At 34.3% G+C, this 27,821-nt stretch overlaps 1 protein-coding gene across 19 annotated transcripts in view; it reads left to right on the top strand.

The window, feature by feature from the left end:
• The window catches only part of MAPK10 (mitogen-activated protein kinase 10), a 568,389-nt gene that overhangs the window by 472,082 nt on the left and 68,486 nt on the right, over window positions 1-27,821 (top strand). For all 19 annotated transcript variants that reach the window (XR_006216882.1, XR_006216881.1, XR_006216889.1 and 16 more), the window contains 2 exons: window positions 9,799-9,981; window positions 14,548-14,672. Coding sequence is in view for 3 of the 19 variants with exons in the window: in XM_042984242.1 (XP_042840176.1) it covers window positions 9,799-9,981; window positions 14,548-14,672 (308 nt within the window). In the remaining 16 variants the exon portion in view is untranslated. The remainder of the gene's footprint in view (window positions 1-9,798; window positions 9,982-14,547; window positions 14,673-27,821) is intronic.

A 27,821-nucleotide genomic window follows, 5' to 3' on the forward strand; every position in this document is an offset into this window, starting at 1 on the left:
CTTAGCACAAACTAATTTAGATCATTACTGTACCAACTTAAATATACCCAGTGTTTACTTCTTTTTCTTTAGCCTCATACATTGACAATATTATAATATTATTGCACACAGAATTTGTTTAGATTCACCTTGATATGAAAGAATTCTATAATTTTCTTGGCTTATCACTACTTCTTGCAATTTGGCCCTTTATTTTAAGATTATTTTCCTTTTTTCAACATTAAAAATCAGCTTTGTTCTTCCACATCGACAACAATTTACATGAAAATAAAAATATGAATATAATGCCTGTTACAGTAATATTAAATCAAATAAAATACACCTCTGGTTTCCAGTTCCACATTTAAGAAGCTTGGAAGTAGTCACTTCATCCTAACAAGATGTAAAAAGGCTAAATAGATTGAAAATCATCAACACTCTTGATCTGTAAGGGAGGGGAAGACATAGAGAAAACTACTGCTCCCAACCGTTAGAGAAACAGGCTAATATAGGGTTTCATGTCAAGGGTAGAAAAATCTGAACTATAATTGACAAGCTTCTAGAAACTCAGCGTGGACAACTCTCAGATTTAAAAACTCCAGGGAGAGTCAGTCGCATGGAACCACAACATTGTTAGATTTACCTCCAGGAACTTGATCAGGTTCCTACAGAAAATATGAGAGAAAGATCACCTCATTTTTCCTATAGTGGGGAGGGAAAAAGAATCAATTTTAAATACACCAGGACAATCTGTTTTTCTAATTTCTTTCTTTTTTTTTTAAACCTTTATTGAGTTTTTAAATTTTAATTCCAGTAGAATCAATAGTGTTCTATTAGTTTCAGTGTATAATATAGTGATTCAAAAATTCTATACATTACACAGTGCTCTTCATGATTTGTGTACTCTTTAATCCCCATCACCTATTTCACCCATCCCCTCACCCACCTCCCCTCTGATAACCATGAGTGTGTTCTCTATAGTTAAGGATTCGTTTCTTGGTTTGTCTCCCTCTCTTTTTTCCCTTTGCTCATTTCTTTTTCTAAATTCCACATATGAATGAAATCATATTTGACTCTCTGACTGACTTACTTCGCTTAGCATTATCCTCTCTAGCTCTATCCATGTCATTGCAAATGGGAAGATTTCATTCTTTTTAATAGCTGAATAATATTACATTGTATACACCACTTATCCATTCATCTATGAATTAATATTTGGGCTGCTACCATAATTTGGCCATTGTAAATCATGCTATAATAAACATAGGGGTGCATGTATCTGTTTGAATTATTATTTTTATTTTTTTGGTAAATACCTAGTAGTGCAATTACTGGATCATAAAATAGTTCTATTTTTAACTTTTTGAGGAAACTCATTACTGTTTTTCACAGAGGCTGTACCATTTTGCATTCTCACCAACAGTGCATGAGAATTCCCATTTCTGTACATCCTCACCTACACTTGTTTCTTGTGTTGTTGATTTTAGCCATTCTGACAGGTATGAGGTGATATCTCATTGTAGTTATGATTTGCATTTCCCTGATGATTAGTGATGTTGAGCATCTTTTCATGTGTCTGTTGGTCATCTATGTATCTTCTTTGGAAAAATGTCTGTTCATTTCTTCTTCCTGTTTTTAAGTTGGATTATTTGTTTTTGAGTGTTGAATTATATCAGTTCTTTATGTATTTGGGGTACAAACCCTTCATCAGATGTGTCATTTGCAAATATCTTCTTCCATTCAGTAGTTGCCTTTTAGTTTTGTTGATTGTTTCCTTTGCTGTGAGAAGACTTTCATTTTGATGTAGTTTTAATAATTTATTTTTGCTTTTATTTCCCTTGATTTGGGAGACATATCTAGAAAAATGTTGCTATGGTTGATATCACAGACATTACTGCCTGTGCTCTCCTCTAGGATTTTTATGATTTCAGGTCTCACATTTAGCTCTTCGGTCCATCTTGAATTTATTTTTGTGTACTGTGTAAGAAAGTGATCTAGTTTCACTCTTTTGCATGTGGCTGTCCAGTTTTCCCAATACCATTTGTTGAAGAAACTGTCTTTTCCTCATTGCATATTCTTTCCTCTTTTTTCAAATTGACCATATAATTGTGGATTTATTTCTGGATTTTACTTTTTTAATATTTATGTATTTATTTTTGAGAGAGAGAGAACAGGAGAGCAGTGAAGGGGCAGAGAGAAAGACAAGGGAGAGAGAATCCCAAGCCGACCTTGTGCTGTCAGTGCAGAGCCCCATGCAGGGCTCAAACTCACAACCATGAGAATCGTGACCTGGAAATCAAGAGTCAGATGCCCAATCAACTGAGACACCAGATGCCCTATTTCTAGTTTTCTATTATGTTCTGTTGATCTATGTGTCTATTTTTGTGCTGGTACCATACTGCTTTGATTACTACAGCTTTGTAGTATAACTTGAAGTCTGGAATTATGATACCTTCAGTTTTGTTTTTTTCTTCTTCAGGATTGCTTTGGCTATTTGGGGTCTTTTGTGGTTCCATACAGATTTTAGGATTATTTGTTCCAGTTCTGTGAAAAATACTCTTGGTATTTCGATAGGAATTACATTAAATCTGTAGATTGCTTTAGGTAGTATAAACATTTTAACAATATTTGTTCTTCCAGTCCATGAGCATGAAATGTCTTTTTATTTCTTTGCATTATCTTCATTTTCTTTCATTAGTGTTTTATAGTTTTCAGAGTATAGGTCTTTCACCTCTTTAGTTAGGTTTGTTCCTAGGTAGTTTATTATTTTTGGTGCAGTTGTAAATGGGATTATTTTCTTAATTTTTCTTTCTGCTGCTCATTTTTAGTGATTTCTGCTCACTGTACAGATTTCTGTACATTGATTTTCTATCCTGTGACTTTACTACTGAATCCATTTGTCAGTTCTAGTAGTTTTTTTGGTGGAGTCTTTCAGGTTTTCTATTTATAGTGTCCTGTTATCTGCAAATAGTGAAAGTCTTACTTCTTCTTTACTAATCTGGATGCCTTTTATTTCTTTTTGTTTGATTACTGCAGCTAGGACTTCCAGTACTATGTTGAATAAAGGTGATGAGAGTGGACATTCTTGTCTTGTTTCTGACCTTAGGGGAAAAGCTCTCACTTTTTCCCCATTGAGGATATATTAGTTGTGAGTCTTTCATATATGGCCTTTATTATGTTGAGGTGTGTTCCCTCTAAATCTATTTTGTTGAGGGTTTTTGTCATGAATGGATATTGTACTTTGTCAAATGCTTTTCTGTGCCTATTGTTATGATCATATAGTTTTTATCCTTTCTCTTATTGATGTGATATATTTTGAGATCATTTTCTCACTCCTAAAGAACACCCTTTGAAAGTCCTTTAGTAAAAGTCTTTGATGATGAAACTTTTTTTTTTTTTTTGAGTTTCCCTTACTTAAAAGATAGTTTTTTTGGATACAGAATTACAGATTAGTAAGTTGTTTTCTTTTGGCATTTTAAAGATACTCTTCTCCTGGCTTTTTGTTTCCAATATTGCTGGTGAATAATTAGCTGTCCATTTGATAGTCATATTTGAATATAGTCTGTCCTTTCTCTCTACCTTCATTTAGGATTTTTTCCTTGGTCTTTCGTTATTTGCTGTTTCTCTACCATGTAATTAAGTATAAATTTATTTTCTTTCCTTTATTTTTTTCTTTTCTTTTCTTGGAATTTCTGTTTTCATTTTTTAAAATATTTTCAGTGTCCCATTCTTTACATTATCTCCATTATAAAACTCTGGTTGAACTTCAAGTAGACATTCACTTATTCAACAAATATTGCTAAATATGTGCTGGGCACTTTTTGTCTCCAGAGATATATCAGTAAACAAACTGACTGAAATCCTTGTTGTCATGAGATTTCTGATAAAAGGCACTGTATTGAAGGGATTATAAATAGGAATAAGAGGGTCAAAGTACTAGGATGGGGGCAGAGATAGTCTCCTTTTGTTTTTTAACTTTAAACATAAAATGTTTTGTCAAGTGTGCCTTAAGTGGCATTGTTTTCTTGATCTCATATAAACCTGATTGTCCCTTCTTAATCTCCTTTTTGTTATATGTAGTGTTATACCAGAAATGGATTTAATCAAAGGGTCTCAAATAAGAGACTACAGTTTTCCAAAACTCTCCTTAAATAGAATTTTATATTTCTGTTTAGTGTTAGGAGTTGTTTTATTACCACCTTTGTCTGAAGACACCTGGGTAGCTCTGTCAGTTAAGGGTCCAACTTCAACTCACTCAGATCATGATCTCACAATTCGTTAGTTCAAGCCCCACATCAGGCTCTGTGCTGACAGCTCAGAGCCTGGAGCCTGCTTTGGATTCTGTGTTTCCCTCTCTCTCTGCCCCTCCCCTACTCATGCTCACTCTCTGTCTCTCTCTCAACAATAAACATTAAAAAAATTTAAAGCCATTATATTTAACATTTTTAAAAGTTCTTTTTTCAGCTCGATTTTTCAGCTATAAAGTATAGAAGCCAAATTATCTCCAAGATCTCTTACCAGTTTCAAACTGTAGATAGTGTCAGATCCAGCCTTTATGAGGCCAGGATATTGTAGCTTGAGGAAGGTGTTTTGTAAAAACAATAATTTATTTATATTACAAATATCAAATTAGGTACAGAGTCTTATAAGGGATTTGTGCAAATGAGAGTCCCCCAAAGATAAACCTTCAATAGCTTAATAAATATTCAACTGTTGTGACAACGTATTAATATAGATTGGATTTGCTTATATGTGAAATGTCTCTTCATTTTTTGCTTTGTAAGGGAAATACAGATTACAGTAATAAATACACTTATAAGACAAAATGGACTATGCTGAAATCCATATACATCATGCTTCAGATATCAGCCTTTGGATGTTCTGTGTCCTATGGTATTCCATTCACGGCCTGCTGCCAGGGAACAAATAGCCTTTACTCAAATGGTTAGCTTTGAGGTTTTTAATGCATTTTGGCTCATAATATTTCTTCTTCCTGTACCCATTTATAATGAAAACAAATGTTAGTTACTATTGTGCATTAAGTCACTTATTCATATTTCGTGTTACTAGAGTTGGAGGGGGACTTTTGAGAGAAAAAGAACATTTTCAAATAAAAAAAGCGTGAAAAGAATTTTAAGTAATAAAACAGCTCAAGACATAACCATGAAAATCTGGATCCAGAACTACGTCATATGTGTTTATATATATTTCTATTCTCGTCTTTAAAATTGTCCTAAGTAGTAAGAGTTCTTTTGAGGGCAAATTTTATGGTAGAGAAATAGAGTAATTATTGAATTAAACAGTCTATATTTTGAATCTTATATTGAATAGCTTTTGTACTCTTTATGAGCAGCACCCCATGGGTGATAGCAACATGTCGTTTTCATCCTTCCTTAGATGATGATGGGCAGAACCCCTCTCCCTCTGCTGGGAGACTGTGTATACCACTTGCTGTAATTTCCTATCATCTTTTCAAGACAGTGACATGAGGAAGAGGGATAAATGTCAGCATTTTTCTTTCACTGAAGTATTTCCAGGTGAATAACCCCTACATTTTCCATAGCAAATAGGTCTGGATTCATCTTTTGGTGAAATCGACCTTGTTCTAATTTGTGCATTAAAGTGAAATATGTTAGTACTGTATTCTTAAGTCTGGACTTAGTAATTTGTAAGAGACTTTTAGTACATTCTACACTAGTATTTCTCAAAATATAGTCCAAGGGCCATCTGGATTGCAATTACTATTGATATTTTTAAATAGCATGCTAGATCTGTGGACTCAGAATCTTGTAGATCAACATGGAAAGGGAAGGGATCTATATTTTATAAGTTCCCTATATTATAAAAATTCAAAGTTGGGAGCCACAGTTTTATATCATGACACCTAACAAATGACATGTATGTCTCCACTTCCTTATTGCACATTCATTGCAGACATTACTGATTGATTGCAGTATTCTTTCCTATAGGGGTAATATAAAGCCACACAATTGTCAACACAGTACCAAAGCTTGCAAGCTGGTTGGCTTGCAAGACAGAATAGCTTCTCCTGGAGCTTTTCTAAACAGACTGGTCTCTTGGGAAAAATTATCTTTAAAAATACAGTTACGAATTTGGAGACAAACACTGATATCCTTCAAATTTCAAAGAGATGTTAGAAATTTTTTTTTTTCCCACAAAATATTGACTATGAGGCAGAATAGACAGCAAGTCTAAATTCATGGAGGTGTCAACTCCGGAAACCATATTCATAATACCAGAAGGTAACCAAAGATGGGAAAAAACATAAAAAGAAGATACAGCTGTTTAAAAGGCATAGTAGAAATGAGGTCATTAAACAACTCTTTATGATTCCACTTAGTAGCTTCTGAAAGCTAAAATGTGCATAGAATAAATTATGTTCACAATTACGATCCAAAATACCCAGAGAAGGATAAAGCATTTTTTTGTACATTACGTTCAAGGCAGTTTGTGATAATGTTTTAGAAGCTTCCCAAACCAAGGAAGGTAAAGGAAAAGGAGACCTGAAATGTTAATTCTTAGCTAATTGATAAAATTTACTGGAATAATTTTCAATTTTGGGATTTCAGATACTTATCTTTACAATCCGTACTTACTTTGTTTTATTCATCCCTGTAGTATTATTTGTTGAAGGCATTAGTAATAGTCACTATTTGCACATTATCTTGTTATTGTACTCTATAAAATCAAACTTTTGGTAATATGACTATTTTTCATATAGTGAATTTAGAATTAGATAAGGAAATTGTCAAATAGTTCCTCATAGATGACATTTTTTTCACTTGTATTAAATGACTTTGATAATTATGTTAAGCATGATAATTTCTAAAATAGTAGATCAAAAATATAAAATATGTGTATTTATTGCTTTTTTGATAACTGCACAGGCAGGAATCTATAAATATTCAGATCCTAACTCAGTGTAAAAATGATGACTTTTGAGTGTTGTAAAATAAATAAATCCTTTCACAAAAATAATTTTGGCCTTCTTTAAAAAATATTTATGATGTTTTTAACACATAATCATAAACATCTAGTTAATATTTGATGTACTTTTAGAAATATGATCATTGTGGAAATCTGATAATTTTAAAATTCCTTTAAAATTCGTCACCTTGTTTTCTATTTAAAATATTAATAAAATTAATTATTTTATGTGTGAATATGTTGACCTGATAGACGAGGGATACCTTTTCAGAGATATTTTTTTGAGCCTGTGACAAGCATACTATCAATTTTATGGTGAAATTAAAGCAATTTCTACCACATCAATTCCAAACTTGCTCCTTTCCTTACTTGAATTCTTGGAACAAGTACTGGACTTGGAGCCAGGAGATATGACTTCTAATCTTGGCTTTTATTTAGCTGATTATGATTATAAAGAAAAATCAGGTGGTTAACTAAGAGTAGTTGGACACAGTTGTTCATCTTGTGATCCTGTGAACATCGGGAAAGCAAGAACTTACTACTTAAATATAACTATTAGTGTTTATAAGAAGAACGAACTTGAAATGGAATGGTTAAAATAAAGGCACACACTTTTAAAGATGACTATACCACACATTTGCAGTTAGAATGTTCAACAGCACATTGTCAATAATATTCTTGTTTCCCTTCTTTTTGTAAACCATTACATCTAAGACCATAGCAAGTGTTTCATCTAAAAAGCAATCTAAGGTAGGAAGCACACTGAATGCTTCCATAGACTTTAATTATGATTTGTAAAAAGAAATATTTTGACAGTTCTTATTTAATAGCTTCCAGAATATTTGACTATCCTTAACGTTTATTGTAAAAATACCATGGAATTTTATTGGGAATGCTACTTTACAAGCAATTAATTATTTTTTACTCTAGCCAAATGTAACTACAATATAATAATGTGTTGGGAGTATTTTTCCAACTTTGTTAAATGAGTCATTTATGGAAAATCTGACTGCTTCTTTGCCCTTATTTTTATTTCACATCAAGTCTTCAGAATTCTAAGGAGGTGTGACCAATGATTAAATGATGGCTTTGTAGGCCCATGATAACCTAACTGTATTAAAGAGTAGACGTCTTTTAATAACTTACAGTGTAAACGTGGAGATTTATTTAATTGTAATTATTGGCGTTTTCTATTTAAATATGTCTAAGTAGTTATAGCTTACCTATGTCCATAGTACTAACATAAGTTTTTGTCTAAGAGTAACTTTTTACTCTAACCTTTTGTAATCTTTTAGTTCCTTTATTTCTAATGAGTCTGACTTACTACTATATTCTCATGCACATAGTAACTGAGATGAACTTTTATTGAAACATGTTCTTATTTAATTGCTCTACTGTTTTATAAAGGAATATTCTTCAGTTTTTCCCAACCACATTTCACTTTTTTAATACTACGTAATCATTTATTTTTTTATTTCAGTAATTGAGAGGATATGTAATAATTTAAATTTTATTCCTTAAGATTATATGAGAGATAGAAGGGGATTAGCAAATTAGCTTGATATTATCTTTGTTTAATCTTTTATCTACTTTGCATTAAGTATTTGTTTTTGTTTAATGTAGTTAATTTTGTCTTTTGTTAGGAGTGCTGATCTTTTTCAGTCTAACTCTCCTGAAGAGCGAGGGGCAAAGTTTTTACAAATCTCAACAGAGTAATACTATAGTTAGATCCCTGAGTTGTCACAAATTACATTTGCAGAAAATAATTAATTAACACTAAAGGACAGAGTTGTAGAAAAATAAACAATGTAAGAGAGAGCACTTCCTGTGTTATTGTATTTAAGAATAATTTCTAAGGCTTCTATCATTCATTGACACATGGCAAGGACATTTGTTTGAAATCAACTTCCAGTTGGTTCTTCAGAGTTTTCATGGGTGGTTAAGGCTCTGACATATCAAAGCTCTGACATGTCTTAAGGCTCTGATATATCAAATATTAATGACAGATGAAAAAGAAAATCTCAGTCAGTGAGTGTGTCTGTCAAAGATCCTTAATTTGGGGAGTATTAGTTTTCATAGAGGGATAATATTTTCCTGAAAAAATCCCCATGCTTAATGTACTTTTGAAACACTTATACTTGGATGGAAATTTGTTAAGTTGAACATCCTGTATTTATGCTCATATCTCACTGAAAGCAATATTCAGGAATGCAGGGCACTACTATCAGAAGTAACAAAAATAGGTATGAAACTGCAACTACTTTGCTAAGTAGAATTTTTTTAACTCTTTGTTGAAGAATAATGAGTTCTTTTATGATAAAAAATTATACTGATCCCATATTTAATGCATTAGTAACATTAACAGATGATGAGATTTCCTCTTTTCTAGAGAAAAGAGGAAAAAAATCTTAAAAGGAATTTAAAACAATGTAAATGCATCTTATAAAGTATTTATGTATTTCTCATTTTTAGGAAATAAGTTATTGAGGTATTTTCACATCAAAAATATTTTTGTCGCGTTTTTCTCATTTAAATCACGTGGTTATATAGAAGTTTATCTCAATATAAGAAATTCTTCTGTTTTTTAAATACCTTTTAATATTTACAACTCAAAGACTGTTTCATGATATCCTATTTTGTTAAGTAGTGCTAATTCCCCAAAAGTGTATATATGCCACAAGTGAATTTAAAATTCCAAGAGGGTTCATTGTCTGACAATTCTGATTTGAGATTTTTGTCCTTTTTTGCTTATTAAAACTCCAGTCATGTTGATGATTACTCAGGAGTTTGAGAAGCAGTTAGTCTCCCAACTAGTGAAAGGCAAGACCTAGTAGGTCTGCTTCTTTTTGCCCTTAACTGTTCAATTCTCAGATATTGACCAGTGGAACAAGGTGATTGAGCAATTAGGAACGCCATGCCCAGAATTCATGAAGAAATTGCAACCCACAGTAAGAAACTATGTGGAGAATCGGCCCAAGTATGCAGGACTCACCTTCCCCAAGCTCTTTCCAGATTCCCTCTTCCCAGCGGACTCCGAGCACAATAAACTCAAAGGTATGTCCACCAGGGACAATTTCAGAACCACCGTGTGGGTGATGGTCTAAAGAAGCAAATGATAGAGACGCCTCTCTTTAACTACCTCAATTTAAGGAATATTTATTTAAGCTTGTTTATTTATTTTGAGAGAGTGCGTGCGTGCGCGTGAGAGAAAACAAGTCGGGGAGGGGCAGAGAGAGAGAGAGAGAGAGAGAGAGAGAGAGAGAGAGTCTCAAGCAGGCTCTGTGTGGTCAGCATGGAGACTGACATAGGGCTGGTACTCATGAATGGTGAGATCATGACCTAAGCAGAAATCAAGAGTCTGTTGCTTAACCAACTGAGCCAGGTGCCCCATAAATTTAAAGAGTATTTTTAGAAGACCTTTTTTTAAAAAAATTAATTAAAAGAAAAAAAATATTATTAAGGGCATGTGGCCAAGGATTTTAGAATTGTGTAGATATTCAGAGGGTAAGATAGTTATAAAGGATGTGACAGTGGTATGGGTTAATTATGTCATGAGGCTTATTTAAAATCTTAAAATTCTTTTGCAGTGTAACTCTAAAAGACCAAAGTGATATACATTGAAATCATTGTTCTAATTCTTTTTATTACCTGGAGAACACTTTCAACACAAGTTTTTAGTTATAAAATCTTGGAGATGCAGGTGTTTGCATTTTCTTTTATTTATATTTTATGGAATATTTAACCACCATTTTTTCCATTTTAGAGTGACAAATGAGATTTTACCTATTCATTTTATATTCAATATAAATGCTTTCATTAATAAGTAATTCTTTCTACTACAATGTCTACAGTTATGAACTTCAATAGCAAATCTTAGTTTCTTCACCCACAAAACTTGAATAATGATGCCTTAGTCATAGGATTAGAGATAAGGGATAAATTTGCCAATGTGTAAAATAGATTATAAATAATATTCTACTTCTTGTTTTAATTTAGAACATTTTAGAGAACCTCATTTTTGAAACAAATTTTATGTTTTTCCTGTCTGAGCTCAAATGCTGCCCCTGAATATCTGTGTGAACCTGGACAAGTTATCTAATCTATCTATACCTCCTTTAACAAATGAAAGTAGAAGGTATCTACCTTAGGATCATTGGGAGGATTAACTGACTAAATATTTTGTCAAGCACTTAGCACAATGCCTGGCTCACCGTAAATACTCAATTTTCAGACATAAAAAAAATGTAATAATTATTTTTTAAAATGTAACTGTATTTATCAAAAAACAAAAAGAATCCCTGCTTTTGAAATTTTAACCCCAAATGTTGGGTGGGTAATTAATTAACTACAGACTTAACTTACAGACATAGTTTATAGCTAATACAGACTTGAATGAGACAGAGAAACTAAAATGTGATGCTACTATTTTCCAGAATCTTATCATCCCCAGACTTTCATCTCCTGGGTTTTAAGTGTGCAGCATTGCTCCTGTGTTTGTGACAGTTTTATTGCACAGTCGGGTTTCTTCCTTTAGTTGACTCTACAGTCTCTGAATGACAACAGACTAAATTCTTGCTAAATGTGCTGCTTTTAAGATCAGCACCTGCCTATACACAGAATGAAGAAGAGCTAATACTCCAAATAGAGATTTGAAGAATTTATGTGTTTATGATGCTAATTGACCTGTCAGGCAAAAGTAATCCCTTTATATGAAGACATTTGTGTGTAAAAATGTGGAGATGATAAAAACCCTGATGAAATTATTTGAGATAATGACAGCACTTGTAGGAAAACAATTAAATAAAATGTTATGCTTCATAATGTAATTCCAACTTTCTTGAGTTTATGTTTTGCCTTTTTTTTTTTTAATGTTTATGTATTCTTAGAGAAAGACAGAGCATGAACAGGGGAGGGGCAGAGAGAGAGAGAGAGGGAGCCACAGAATTTGAAGCAGGCTCCAGGCTCTGAGCTGTCAGCACAGAGCCCAACACAGGGCTCTAACTCCCAAGCTGTGAGATCATGACCTGAGACAAAGTCGGACGCTCAACCAACTGAGCCACCCAGGCACCCCTACGTTTTGGCTTTTTTTTTTTAATTTTTTTTTTAACATTTATTTATTTTTGAGACAGAGAGAGAGCATGAACAGGGGAGGGTCAGAGAAAGAGGGAGACACAGAATCTGAAACAGGCTCCAGGCTCTGAGCTGTCAGCACAGAGCCCGACGCGGGGCTCGAACCCACGGACCGCGAGATCATGACCTGAGCCGAAGTCGGATGCTCAACCGACTGAGCCACCCAGGCGCCCCCCTGTTTTGGCTTTTTAATTCAATCTCTATGATTATATTATTTTTTCCAAAGATACACTAGTTTATGTATTTATAATTATTTAATGATAATTTTCATATAAAATTAGTAAATTATAAAGAACTGTAAAAATAATCAGAAGGAAGAATTTACTATTGTTAAAAAAGAACATGAGATGTTTACTTGCAAGTAAAAGAGTGAAAAATGAGGAATTGAAGCCTCTTCCTCCTCATTTTGTTCCCTACAAATAGTATTAATCATTGTTTCTTAGTGAGATGTTTTGGTATTCCTGTAGTTCATGCCCCTATTGATGAGGAGTCCATTCCAACCTCCACCCTTTCTAAAAGCAGAAACATGGATGGGTTTGATGGGAGAATCTGTAGGAGGTGGATGTGTGCGTCTCAATACAAAATCAGTTACAAATCAAAGGGATCTTTGAATCAATAAAATAAATAAATATAGCCCTGTTGGGCCATTAGGGGTCCATGGAACAAAAAGAATATTTTCATCATAAAATTTTCAAATCAGCTTGGAACTGTATTTTCTGTAAAATTTTATATGTTTTTAGAGATTGAAAACCATTGGTATTAAATAAATAACTTACTGATTATCACTTTATTTATTTATTTATCTATCTATTTATTTATTTATGCATCTCTGGCACCTCCCACTGTACCTACAATAGAATAGATATTTAGTTTAGTTTTTTTTTTTTTTTAAAGAATGTTTATTTATTTATTTATTTTGAGATAGAGAGCACACACGAGTGAGAGAGCTCTGTACATGTGAGTAGGCAAGAGGCAGAGAGACAGGGAGAAAGAGAAAATCCTAAGCAGGCTCTATTTTGTTGGAGCAGAGCCCAATGTGTGGCTTGATCTCATGAATGGTGAAATCATGACCTGAGCCAAAATCAAGAGTCGATGCTTAACTGACTGAACCACCCAGGAGTCCCAACATTTAGTATTTTGTAAACTAAACTGTATCATCTACACCAATTTGGTTACAGAGACTACCCGATTCTTTCTTTCAAATCTGTCCCTTCCTTGGGGTGCGTGGTTGGCTCAGTCGATTAAGCAGTCGACTTCAGTTCACGTCATGATCTCACGGTTCTCGAGTTTGAGCCCCACCTCCAATTCTGTGCTGACAGTTCAGGGCCTGGAGCCTGCTTCAGATTCTATGTCTCTCTCTCTGCCTCTGCCCCACTCACACTCTGTCTCTCTCTCACAACAATAAATAAACATTAAAAATAATTTTTTAATTAAAAAAAAATCTGTCCTCTCCTCTATTCTTGGAGCTTCTGTTCCTGTTAGAGCCCTCATCTCCTCTCCCATCCTCAAAAAAGCCACCCCTGACCTTCTTGCCCCCACCAGACACTGCTTTATGCTTTTTTCCATCTCAGAAAAACTTTTAAAATGAGCACCTACATCTACTTTATCTGCTTCTTTTTTTAAAAACTTCGTTCTTTTGCATTTGTTTTTAATTATGTGAGCAATATCTGTATATATTCTTCCCTCCTCAGAGGTAACTACTATTTTCAGTTTGTGATTATTTTTGCAGACATTTTCCACGCATTTATATATATTAATAGGGAGAGAGGGAAATATTTGTTGTTTTATTGTGAAGGGGCAGATTTGCGGAAATGGCATCATGATTTATGGATCATTCTGCAACTTCGTTTTGTTACTTAGCACGTCCATGTGGGTACATTCTCTTAAACAACTGCCGGCTACAATTCCATGGTACCTTTGTACCGTAGCTCAGTTTTTTATTCTATAGGTGGAAATTTAGACTGTTTAAAAAAAAATTTCTTTCATAACCAGTGCTGCAGTGAACATCCTTTCTGTAGTATTTTAAGGAACTTGTACAATTGTTTCCCTAGGCTGTAATACTCTGGTTTCTCTTCAGATCAAATAAATCTTTCACCTTTTTTCTTTTTCTTTTTTAATGAACATGTACAATTGTTTCTCTAGGCTGTATACCTAAAAGTGGAACTGCTAGATCATAAGGTATTCACATTTAAAATTTTAATGGATGGTCCAAATTTGCACTAAAAATATGTATCAATTTACATTCCCACCAACATGAACCAAATTACTTGGTGTTAGTAGATACAATGCCATCTTTAATTTTTTCAAATCTGATGCATAAAAAATATTTCATTGTTTCATTTTGCATTTCCCTAATCCCTTGGTGAATTTGCCTGGTGTTTGGAAGGGAGGTGCTAGTTTATCTTTATTTTCTTCATTTCCTCTCCCTCCCATAAATTTTCCTGCCAAAATCGAAATGTTACTAATTGTTTCTCTCACTCATCGTTTCAGCCAGCCAAGCCAGGGACTTATTGTCAAAGATGCTAGTGATTGATCCAGCAAAAAGGATATCCGTGGATGACGCCTTACAACACCCTTACATCAATGTCTGGTACGACCCTGCCGAAGTGGAGGCGGTAAGGCATAGACTGACTTACTTTCCTTCCATAAAGGCACCAGAGAAACTGGTGTTCAGTGGTGAAAATGGAAAGAATTAGAACCCAAGAGCGCACACAAAGCACCTTCATAAAATTCCTGTCACAAAGTTATTACCTTCCCCTCTAGAAGTTCTCTTCTACCTATATTTTATATGCTTTTCTTTTTCCAGGATTTTCTGTGAGAGATAATGATTTAGTCCAAAAAGCCCTAGCTGTCCATGAAACGTATCCATTTGTTTTTGTTACATTGTTAACACCTCCAGGGCCCCCTTTTTAATGTTGAATTATCAGCCTGTCCTGATACAAACTAAGTAGCAGAAATCATTACAGAGAGTATGTGGCGTTGCCTGTCTTTCCTTGATAAGATGCCTGCCATTAGTCAAGAGTGGCGCTGCAAACATTTCACAGGTAGAGCTTTTCCCGGGCCATTGGTGACTTAGTGAAACCTTACATGGATTAGATAAGAAAAATTAGGTAGTCCAATGCAGAATATTTCAGGTTGACTCTAAATCGACCACCAGAGTAAGTTATACATATGTATTATAAATCTGGACATACTTTAAGAATCTTCTCAGAAGCATAAATTTATTTTTTTATTTTTTTTTTATTTTTTTTTTACTATTTTCAACCATTCAGTGTCTTCTCTTCTCTCCAAACCATTTCTTATGTCTTAGCCTTTCTCCTTTTCTGTGTGGAGCCAAGGCAAAGGGTTATTGTTGTTGCCCATGTGTGTTGTATAGGCTTCTTGATGGGAATGTCCTTTTGTCCCTCTTTTAAATGTTACTGTCAGCAATGTTATCTTCTCCCAAAAGCATCAAACTCTCCTCGAATTCTTAGAATACCCCTGCTAAATGTTAACCTCATTTTACATAATAACTTCAAATTACTTTGTTTGAATTGGTTTTTAATATTCTTTGAAATACTCTTTTTGTTTCTTTTCTCGTGTCTTTCTCTCTCAGTCTTCTTGCTTAAGCATAGTTTTGCTTTGTTTAAGCTTCCTTTTGTTTCATTGTGCGCCTGCCCATGGCACGAGATGCTAGATTCAAACTGACATAATTCTTATCCCTTCATCCTTCACTGGAGAAGTGAGATCCAACAGATGGGAGTGAGGATTAGGTAGAATTAAATATTATAGACATAATATTAAAAAAAAACTACTTTTCATAGTAACCCAATCCTTAAGCATTCAAAAATTTTGGAGAAAACACTTCAGTGATAAATTAGTCTCTCAAGTGTGGAAATGGTGTTAACAGTCCTTGATGACATTTTCTTAAGATCTGCTCTCTTTAAGCAGTTTTACAATGAGGTTGAAATTTCAGTTTGCTTAGAATTAATTTTTAGTCACTTGATTTGATTCTTACAAAATAAAATCATCATATTTTTATAGGTAAAAAATGGAATCACTTTTAGTCTCTCACTTTTGGGAAATACTTTCAAAGAAGTTCTTGGGGGTAGAATGAGGCCATGAAATAAGACAAAGTATGATTTATATGTATTTGAAAAGTAAGCATAGAATTTTTCTTTGATGATTTTCAAGAAAATACTCTAGGTTATGTTGATAAAAATTTTAGACAAATGTAAATTATTTGAAATTGCTGTTCCTCATTTATTTTGATCATTCAAATCAGGTGGCATATTTATTTTTCTCTCCATCTAATATAATGTGTGTAATCTGTTTTTAATGAATTGTGGCCCAGAGTTTAATTGGAGTCATAAAGTCTGCATTTGTAATTCACTTGTAATTATGTTGCCTATAAAAGGGACAGTTGTTTAGAATCTATAACAACATATTAATGAATAGCATCAGTGAGTTTTTAAATGTATTTTAACTTTTAATGAAGAATTTCTTTGAAGGATAAAAAGATAAAACTTAGGACATTAAAATGGCTAGAACATTTTTCTCACTCATTTCAATATTGTCATCCTGGGTAATGGATAGTAACAACACAAGACATGAATTTTAGGGGAAGGATTTGATAGAGCCTGAAGGTTTAGGAAAAAGGATCAGTTAATGCACAGAAGAACAAGCAAGTATTTAACATCTAGATTGGGGTCATTGGTTATAGAGGGTAAATATGTTTTATATCTAAGACATGTTGCAGTGAATACGTTAGAATCCTGACCATAGGGCAAGGATAATTATTACTCTATAGGGGAACCTGGGTGACTCAGTATGTTGAGTGTCTGACTTCAGCTCAGGTGATGATCTCAAAGTTTGTGAGTTTGAGCCCCACATCAGTCTCTGTGCTGACAGCTCAGAGCCTGGAGCCTGCTTTGGATTCTGTGTCTCCCTCTCTCTCTGCACCCCCGCCCCCCCACTCATGCTCTCTCTGTCTCTCAAAAAAATAAACATTAAAAATAATTAATTTATTACTCTATAAAATGTATTATAGAAGTCACAACCATGAAGATCAGCCAACTAGGAAGAGACAGATCTTACAGATGCTAGAAGCAGTAGTCAACTATACTTTCTGCAATATGGTTAGAATTAGAGCCTTTATTATTGCATGTTAATATAGATTTAAAGTAAAATGACCTTTCTTTATGGATGCATGGCAAAGCTATTACGGAGTGATATATTTTCTGCCAAGACTGACAAGACTGTTTTACAAAGTAAACTCTGGTGAGTTCTATATTCCAAACAAGGGGAAGTATCAAATAATTAGAATTTCTATGATTAGAAGTTATCTAGGATCTCCAGGTTCAAGCAGCTTTCAAGTAACTCACGTGATGTTATAGAGGGAAGGAAATACAAAGACAAGAGGAAGTAAAAATATGTTTCATTGAAAGAAAATAGAGGCAAGTGGAGAGGGATAAAGGAGAAACTGCAAGAGAATGTGATGTCTTCAGGAAAAGTAGAAAGGAGAGGAGAGAAATGCTACATGTACTTATCTATTAATCCTACTATACCTATCTTATCACATTTCCCAAAGTGCCAAAGTACTAAAATGAAAAGAGAAGAGCTTATGAATGCTGTCATAACTCTAAGAGAGAAAATTGTTCATGCAACCATGAAGTTGAAAATTTAAAAATTGAATGTCAAGGTTAATAGTGATCTGTGTAATAGTGCACACAGAGTTTTGAAGTTACAACTGCTCAAATTATTAGCAAGTTATTATTCAAATACTGTTCAGAACAATAAGAGAATGTGCCCCAAACAGAGTGCAAAAGCCACATTTCATGTCAGTGCTTTTTCATGAAACAGCTGAAAGGCATTCGAACTCTGTTTCAGCTTTCAAGAGGGCAAAAACATACACAAGTGCAATTTATTCAGTTGTAGGCATCGTCCACAGGTAGGAAAGATGGGACAAGTTTAAATTTCTGTTCTCCCACTTACTAGCTGGCCTTGGTAAAGTTTCTTAACCTTTCTGCAACTCAGTTTTCTTAACTAAAAAAAGAGAACATTCATAATGCATAGTGTTCCTCTGATAATTTAAAGAGTTAATGTACATAAAGTGCTTAGTACAGTACTGCAGCCAGTGAGGATCATATAAATAATAATAATAATAATAATTATTATTACTATTATGACTTTTACATGCAAACCTCAACTACTTTTGAGATTTGGGAAGATACATATATTTAGTAAAAAAGACCATTTGGTCAAGGAATTGCAGAAATATTCTACAACATTTAAAACATTAATCCCTGGAAATTATATAGCTCCTACAAAATTTTAAAAACTTGGTCCTTTTTTTGTTGTTGTTGTTGATATATGCTCACTTCTACCTTGTCAAGTATAAGAATTTGGTGCCATTTATTCAAGCCAAAATAAAGGCATCTTATATTCGTAAATCCTCATTGTAACTGTCTTTATGAAACTAAAGGATATTCAAGACTTTTTCCCCAAAGAGTCACTTTAAATATCTCCTCTGTGCTCTGTTAGAGGGAAATACAGAAACAGTGAAGATCATTGCCTTGTTTCTACCAGATTCTTGAGTTTAAGGTTTCTGTCAGAGAAGAGGGTGGCTTTCACTTTGCAACCTCTAGGAGTAGGGGTATAGACATATTTTCGGGGCATTAGCATGAACTGCAAGCTAAGGAAGAGTTGATTAACCACGTTTTGGGGCATATAAAAAGGGAATTTAAGAAGAATATGGGATGTGACCTTTTGGTAAGCACGGTGTTATTTTTCTCAGAAACTCTAGAGCACTCCGAGAAAGGCTTCTATGGTTGTTCTGCACTGTTAGGATGGGGAGGGAGAATGGAACAGGAGAGGGAGGAGAGGAAGAGGTGAGGTGTTCAGCTACCCAACCAAAGGCATCAAAACTCAAAGTAATCCTCAAAAGATAGTAAATAAAAATGTAGGGAGTCAGAGAAGGACATTTTTTTTTATTTGTCAATTCATGACCAAAAGGAAGGATCAGAACCTGACACTAGAACCATCATCTAAGGTGGGACAGGTACTGGGGACCAGGCTCATGGCCCACAGTGATCAGCCAAATACAACTGTTATGTTGAAGGCTTTGTCTCAGAGAGTCCCTGATACAGTCCTAAATAGTCAAAACATTATTCTGGGAATCTAGACAGAGAGGCAAGCTGAACCAGTCAGCCAGCTTGTATCTAGGAATTCTTCTCTCTAGTGGGCAAGCCCTGGGTACTTGAGAGGCCAGCAAAGTGGTGGCAGGCAACACAAGACCTTCTGTATGGTAGCTGAGTCAAAGTAACAGGAGGGAATGCTAGAACAGAGGTGTGGAATGTGGAGCTAGGGCTGAGGAGGAGACTTAGGAGAGAGGTTGGAAATGTTTTAATTGAGAATATAAATACACATGCCATCCTTTTAGTGACCAAAGTAAATGTGTGACTAACCCAACCGGTTTGGGTAGAATGTGATTAGGGAAGCAAGGCAGTGCTGAGCTGATTCATTATTTCTTACCTAATTCAAGATTAATTTGGGAATTGGGACAGGCTGGGTGGGAATTTAATCTACCTATACAGATCCTGAGTTACATCCTGGTCTTCAGATTCCCAGTGAGAATATAACCCCGGAAACTGAGTAACACTTACATGTATTAGTACTGAAGTTCAATTAAAATAAACCACTTAGAAAATGTAAGCCCAGAATAGTCAGTAATGTTACACATTACTGTTTGTAACATAAGGTAATTAATAGAGTCTTAAATGTTTTATTGATATTATTATTTACTATTTCATTCTTTTAAGGACTAGGTTCTTTTTTGCCGAAAGTAAAAGGATTTATAGGAACAAGCTAACCTGACTGTATTAAGCTCTTTTATTGCAAAGCCATCATAGATTTCATGCTCTTTGAGGAGAGTTACTATGTAACATTGTTTTAACCATCTCCTTGTGTGCCATTGTATCTTATTGGTCATTACCAAAGAGAGCATATGAAAAGGATCACCAACCATACAGAAAATATGCATTATTTTCCATTTTCTTGTGACATAGATATATAAATTTTCTTTTCTTTATTTTTGAGTTCCATTCCCTTTTTTAAAAATTGAAGTATAGTTGACACACAGTGTTACATTAATTTCAATTGTACAACATAGCGACTCAATGAGTCTATATGCTATGCTCTGCTCATCACAAGTGCAGCTACCACCTGTCACCGTACAACACTATTACGATACCATTGATTATATTCCCTGTGCTGTACTTTCAACATTATGACCTTCATCATTATGATAACTGGAGGCCTGTATCTCCCACTCTTCTTCATTCGTTTTGCCCATCTTCCCACCCCCTTCCCTCTGGCAACCATCAGTTTGTTCCTTGTATTTATGAGTCCGCTTCTGCTTTTTGTTTGTTTATTCATTTGTTTTGTTTTTTAGATTCCACATATAAGTGAAATCATATGATACTTCTCTTTTTCTGTCTGACTTATTTCACTTCGCATGGTAACCCCTAGGTCCATCCATGCTGTCTCAAATGGCACTATCTCATTATTTTCTTATGGTTGTGTAATATTCCAGTGTGTGTGTGTGTGTGTGTATGTGTGTGTGTGTGTGTGTGTGTGTGTGCGTGCGTGCATACACACACACCACATCTTTCTTATCCATTTTTCTATTGGTGGGTACTTGGGTTGCTTCCGTATCTTGGCTATATTGCAATAAACATAAGCGTTTATATATCTTTTGGAATTAGTGTTTTCAGTTTCTTTGGGCAAATGCCCAGTAGTGGAATTACTGGATCACATAGTATTTCTATTTTTAATTTTGGGGGGAACCTTTTCTGTTCTGTTGTGTTTCTGTTCTGTTCTGTTCTGTTCTGTTCCACTGTTTTCTACAGTGGCTGCACCAATTTACATTCCTACCAACAGTGCACAAGGGTTTCTGTTTCTCCATGTCCTTGCCGACCCTCATTATTTTTTTTTGATTCTAACCATTCTGACAGGTGTGAGGTGATATCTCATTGTGGTTTTGATTTGCATTTCCCTGATAATTAGTGATTTTGAGCCTCTTTTCATGTGTCTATTGGCCTATATTTCTTCTTTAGAAAAATATCTATTCAGGTCCTTTGCCCATTTTTTAATTGGATTATTTGTTTTGTTTTTGTTTTTGATGTTGAAATTGGTTGAGTTGTATAAGTTCTGTATATATTTTGGATATTAAGCCCTTATCAGATATATCATTTGCAAATAGATATGTGAATGTTAATGTTGCATATGCCTAGAAATATTTGCAAGGTAAATCTTTTTTGTTGTTGTTGTTCAAGGTAAAGCTTAAATGAGAGCTTAGAGATCATTGTAGAGTGGCTGTTCAGCAAATATCAACATTTAGAGAATCAGCTCTCTAATTATGAGCAGCTGCAGGAACACAGGACCAGAAACCATGATAAGAAAAGCAGAATAGGACTAAGCATGGGATCAGAAAGCTTTGAAAAGAGAATCAGAAGCCTATGGTCAAAGTAGTGTAGGTTCCAGAGCTTGGTCTAAGCAATTCAGAGTGAGAGCTGATGCCAATATGTGGACAAATCAGATCGGGCAGGGAGATAATAGTTCAGGAGAGACATGTGGTCTAAGGTCAGAGTTCTGAGCAGATGCCACATTAAAGGGCATTTAAACAGTGGCAAAACTAAGAGTGTTTTCTGATTGGAATGCAAGTCTCAAGAGCAGGTACTCTTGGAACAGCCCAGAGATTAGCAATCAGAGGAAGCTACTACCAACCCTAAAAAGAGGAATTGGTTTACGGGGGGCCTAAGCCTATCTAGTGGGAGTGGGAGTTACGGAGATAGAAGAGATACAGCTGCTTCTGGAAAGAGGAAGTAAAAGAAATACTCTGGTTTTTCTCCACTCTCCCCATTTCCTAGCAGTGTTTCCCTTCTTGTTAGCAGTTCTAAGCCAGCTGATAGATGAGCCTGGGAAATGCAGCCTTCAGGGGCCAGCCTCTGAGACACAGAGAAGAAAAAAGAAGGGTGAGGACTGTATCTATGGGCAAATAGGCTGACGGCTGGTACTCACCTATCCATTCTTTCTTCATTCGTAGCTCTAAAATTCTAAGTAAAACTGAAGCAAAATGGACTTAATCTGGAAAGCAGAAAACTTTGGAGATTGGAGGGGGTGTTCAGGGGCCTTACTGTAAAATTGAAGCAAACTTTACCCCCAATAACCCCTAATAATTATTTCATTTTCTTAAGTATCTTGTGATTTCTTTCTAAAGAATCGCGTGGACTATGCCAACTTGAGAGTCTTGGCATAAGCGTATTTCTCATTGGGTTTTTAATTGAGTATGTATACTTTCTTCCTTCTATCTGCTGGTGTCACTTTTTCAGTTGTTTGTTATGTAGTTGATGAGGAGGCTAAAGCTTGTGAAGCCAAGCATGTGCTTGGGGGGAATGAGAGATTCAACCATCTGTTTTCTAAGGTTGCTTACATTTCTTTCTCACCCACCTCTTTGTTATATCTTCCTTCTTAGTCTTTCCTTCTCTTCTTAGCCTTTTTCGCATTTTTATTCAGCTCCTATGAAACTGTTTGCATAGATCTTGATTATTTAACAGTTTAATATTTATTAATTCATTCCATAAATTTTATTGAACCCAAACTGTATATCCCACTGACATCGGTGCTGGTGATTAAGCAGTGAAATAAAAAACAAAAACATTGATTTGATGTTGGTGGGCTTTTATTAAATTAACAGCTAATGGAAATTTTTATCGATTGGAATCTTATAACTCATCATCTCTGGACATAAATTCTTCCAAATATGGGTTATTTTATTACACTATTTAATTTGTTTAGTGTGTAATTTTCTGAATGTAAGAAGAATCTATAATAACTTGTCCCTGTCAATATTAACCAGTTATAACTAAGTTGCAATGACTATCTTCTAATCTTTAACTAGATGTGCATCAATTGCTTTGAATTATACTTAACAAATTGTGATCAAAGATCTCTAGCTATGATTTAAAAAACAATATTATTTGGCTTGGAATATCAATCAATGTCCTGACCAGGTTTTAGTAACTGAAATGCATAGATTATTATTGAATAATCAAAGAATTCTGAAGTTGGCATACTAAGTAATGGAAAGATTGCATTTATAATTTAAAGATTCATCTATAAATATATTTACTTTCTGGAGCCTTCAAACAAAATTCAAATGGTTGAGGATGATGGTGGGAATTATTCTCATTCTCTACTTCTTATTCTCTTGAACATATTTTTATAGTAAAAACTAATATCATTTGTTTATGAATTTTATGTGTTAACTTCTGTTAAACCTACTTCGTGAATGACTTATTGTTTGTATTATCTTTGTCTTCATTAACTATGGCTTAGCCAATTGTCTTCTTCTAAATTCCCTTTAGTTTATAAGTTCCTAAAACAAAAAGAGTAAGCTTATAAATATATTGAATTATAAATGCATTAAATGCATTCTGCTAGCCTCGGAGTATATATCAATTTGGGAATAAGAAAAAATATGGGCTACCATGAATATGAATTTGATGCATCTAATGTTCAGTTAATCAGTAGTTGTCCATGTTTCGGCAATAAACCACTAAATAAATGTGTATGTGATTGCTTTAAATATTTTAGAATCTCTTTGTTAAATCAGTCAAGTTTAACACTGTTGTGCTAAACGCAAAGTATCCAGAAGAGATGATTTAAATGAACTCTAAAGGAAAACAGTTTTCTGCATAGGCTGTATCTCTCCCAGTGAGAGGAAAGGGCATTAACATCTTTGTAATTGACATTTCCCTGTGGTAAATCATATCAAAAGGTTAGGGCATGTCCTTAAGACAGCTTCTGAAGAAGTAATCAATCTGAAATTCAGAGACTACCAGTTTCGTTTCCTGATTTCCCCCAGGGGGAACAGACACAAGCTTAAACAGTTTATAGAGGTTATTTTTGTTGGCCTTTAGAGAACCCCAGAAGGAAGGCAGTTTGGACACAAAGTGTATTATAAAACACTTAGTAGTAACTCTCAAAATATAGAAAAGACCTTTTAAATATTTAAATAAGCATAACCAGCAACATTTGAGTTATTTAAGAATTTTTTGTAACAATCTAAAAATTTTTATTGAGGATGAAAAATTATATTTCACCAAAATAATAAGAAAACTAGTTTCTCTTAAACATTTAAAATTCATTGATTGCCTCCATTGCTTTTCATTAAAGGAAAAAAGACAAATGATGTTATGTCTCTGAGTATGACCGAGCATTTTATTAGTGATCTTATTACTAGTTTGCTCCTTGGCGCTATATAGGAGGTACACCTACTTGTAGTAAGAAATAAAAAAAAAGAAATCCCCTTTACATATTTTTTAGATTCTTGCAATCATGTTCTTTCTCCTTGAAATTAAATTTGAAAACTTGTATAATTTTTTCTTTCACACTTAGAACTAGACATACCTGTATATAATAAAGCACATGAATTGAGTTTTCTCAGGGAACTCCTATATAGAAATTTTATAAACAGAATCACTGTCAAAAAGATTTCTCATGCTGTTCCTAGCAATTTCAAAAGATCAAACAAAAATTGTATGTAATACTTCTAAATATTTTCACAAGTAGAATAATCTACCTCATTTAAGAGCAAGGAAAAGAATCATTAAAAAAGTACCTGAAGTATTTAATGTTAGGAATTTCATTTCCATAGTATGATATGGCATTTACTATGTATTTTTAAATTTGACAATCAGTCTAAATATTTCCCAAGTACCCATCTTTAGTCTGGTCTATACAGTAATCTGTGTGCAACTCACAGACTAAATGTTCCTATGAATTCTTTTAAATATGATTTGTTCTACTCACACAGAGTTAATAAACTGGCTGAATCCCTCTGTCAGCTGTTCTCTCCATCTGTCCTGACACAAGGAGTACCTCTTTGAGTCTTATGATTTCGTATTATTACAGCACACTGCATGCTGTGAAAAAGCTAGTGCAACACCCTGGCGGGCTTTTGAGAAATAGCTTGGTGCCATCTATCTGTCATGGAAGACCCTTTCAGTGGGGAGGTGAACTCTAAGTAGGTTTGTTATACTCAGAGTATATAAATTTAGAAATAAGTAGGAAGAAACATGAGCTACAATGGATGTGAATTTGACGCATTCTAATTATGTGTTTAAGTATAGAAAGAGCAATTCATATTTTGTGATTCTCATTTGCTTGGTGAAAGTTACATCAATGTCTCTAATTTCTAATATCTGCCATTTGTGGAATTCTAAATTTCCATCTGTTCATGCTGATGTATTCTTTCAGCAGCAAAATGTGAGCAATTTACTAATTGCCTTCTAGAGAAAATATAACTTGCAGTAGGTTTCATGTGCCCAGTGGCTCAGCTGTTAAAGTGAAGATATCTTTTGAATCACACTGGAATTGTTTTGATGCCATGTATTATGTTGGTGAGAGCTTGTCAAAATGTTTGTTGTACATAGATTTAGCCACCTGCTTTAAGTGGCCCCTCTCCTTACATGACTTAAAAGAAAAAATATGTACTTCACTCAAACACTAATTCATTTGTCTCTAATTTTAGCAAATTTTTCTACTGAAGAAAAACATTCTTCTTGATTTCAAATCATTGGGATATTTGGAACCCACTATATAAGATTCTTGAATGTCAGAGCTGGAGTTGCTGAATAGTTCATTCTCAGGAGATACCTGTTTTGCTGACTGGTGGAGTCTGTGTTCAGGTTTTTCTTTTTCATGTATTACATTGAGCCCTTTAGCCAGTGAATATTGTTAATCTCTTGAGTAGACCACTGAAGGAGAATTCTTTTCAAAAGGTGGATAAGGAGCAGAAAGTACTTTTCTAGAACATTCCACATCTGGTGCTCTTTGAAAGGCTGAGTTATATGTCTGTCATGTTCTTCCAAATCTATACAATTTTTTCTTCTCTCCTAGTTGACCTCTTAGGTATTGTGAGATCCACCTACTTAACACAACAAAGTTGAAATTTGTGAGAGTGTATTTTATTTTATTAATATTTTCGTCCTGGAAAGAAGAAATTATTCAATTATAGCATCTGTCTAGGATGCCACAAAGTAGTGTAATTCATAAACTGTGGAAGAAAAAAAAACACAAATAATTTTGTCCCCTTTTAGAGCTGCTTCTTCAAAGATAAGCAAAGAAGTCAGTGTTGGAACTTATAAGGTATTCTGTCAACGAAAAGTTACAAAATTTTATAATAAGAACAAGAATACAAAAAGGAGGAAAGAATAGGAAGCAGGTCAGAAGAGAGAATCTCTGTTCAACAGCTTCACCCTGTATAGGTCATAAAAATGGCTGATCGCTAGGAAACACAACCCGTTTGGTAATTTGCATTCCTGCCTTGTTTGCCTACCTGCAGTGTTGCTAAAATAATCAGACTAGACTGTTTCTTCCCCACAATTTTTTTGCCTTTCATAAAAGAATCTCTTCTAAACTGTGTGTATGCAAGTTCAAGTGCAGCTCTAAGGCACTTGTACTCATCCTCCTATCATTATGAGTGTTTTCAATATACAACCTTTGTTGATAAAGAAACTGCAGAGGTGGTGATGTTTTCTACAAGGTCCACGTGTTAATTATTATGTAGAAACCTTGTAATTTCAAGGTCACCTAGTTCTATTCCTAGCAATAATGCTTATTTGGTGGCTAGCCTTGTTTATGTCTCTAAATCTACTCTGGTTTTCTACTTAAAATGTTTTCTTTTCTCTGTCTGTACCAAACTCAATGAGGTTTAATTACATGATAGACTTTTTAATAGGATATTCTCCTTTAAAAAAATCCCCAAATATACATATGCCCATCCTGCACAATTCAACGTAACACATGCTTACTGCATTCCCATTACTGTGGTGAGCACTGTACAGAAGGTAAGATGCACAAGTGAGGGAAACATTTCCCTGCCCTTAGGAGCTCATGACCCAGCACTAAGCTTTCTTATCCTAGGATTTATTTACCCCTAGAGGTTCCTTGGATAGGTTTTTGAGGAGTTGTGAAAAAATTCTTGAAATTATATGCCTGTAGTTGTATGTGCACATCTTCCTAGAGATTGCCTATGGTAGTTCATAAGCATTATGACATTTTTGGAAATATTATGTCCCAATTTAACTTTTAATATTTTAAGAAGCACTAGTCTACCACAGAAAGTTTTGGATGAGGGGGCTACAAACTATGGATAATTTGCTGTTGGAGTTGGCTATCAATTACAGGCATAACCAAAAGAGTTAATGCATTGCTTTAGAAAATCTTTGCTTTAGCTTCTTTCCTTGAGATCATTTTTATTTGCATGAAAAGAACTTTTCATCTATGAAGGTCTTACCTTTTTTAGAAAGGGTCTCAGTGGAAGTTACGGATAAAAATAAAGTGCTATGCTTTCAATTTTCATTATTATGACTTTTAAAGTTTATTGACAGTATGAAAAAGTTTCCTGTGGTCCCTGACAAGTTAAAAATGATATTTTTAAATTTTAAAATGATAATTTTAAATTTCTTCAAGAAATAGAAATTAACAGCTAGTATCTACTTTTCAAGCAGCTAGCTGTTTTCTTGTGCTATGAAGCTTTCAAGAGTTTGGTTGGAAAATTGGTTTACAGCTTTTTGGTGGCATTTTCCACAGAATGACAGATTTCCTAATAATGGCAAGTCCAACTCCTCATATTTTGCTTCCATTTTGTTTCTTCTAATGAATGACTTACTTCCTTTGCACTACTCGTTTTTCTCTTCCCATTTGTCTTCAAAGATTTT

Source organism: Panthera tigris, chromosome B1 (genome assembly GCF_018350195.1).
Source record: "Panthera tigris isolate Pti1 chromosome B1, P.tigris_Pti1_mat1.1, whole genome shotgun sequence".
NCBI classification, from domain to species: Eukaryota; Metazoa; Chordata; class Mammalia; order Carnivora; family Felidae; genus Panthera; species Panthera tigris.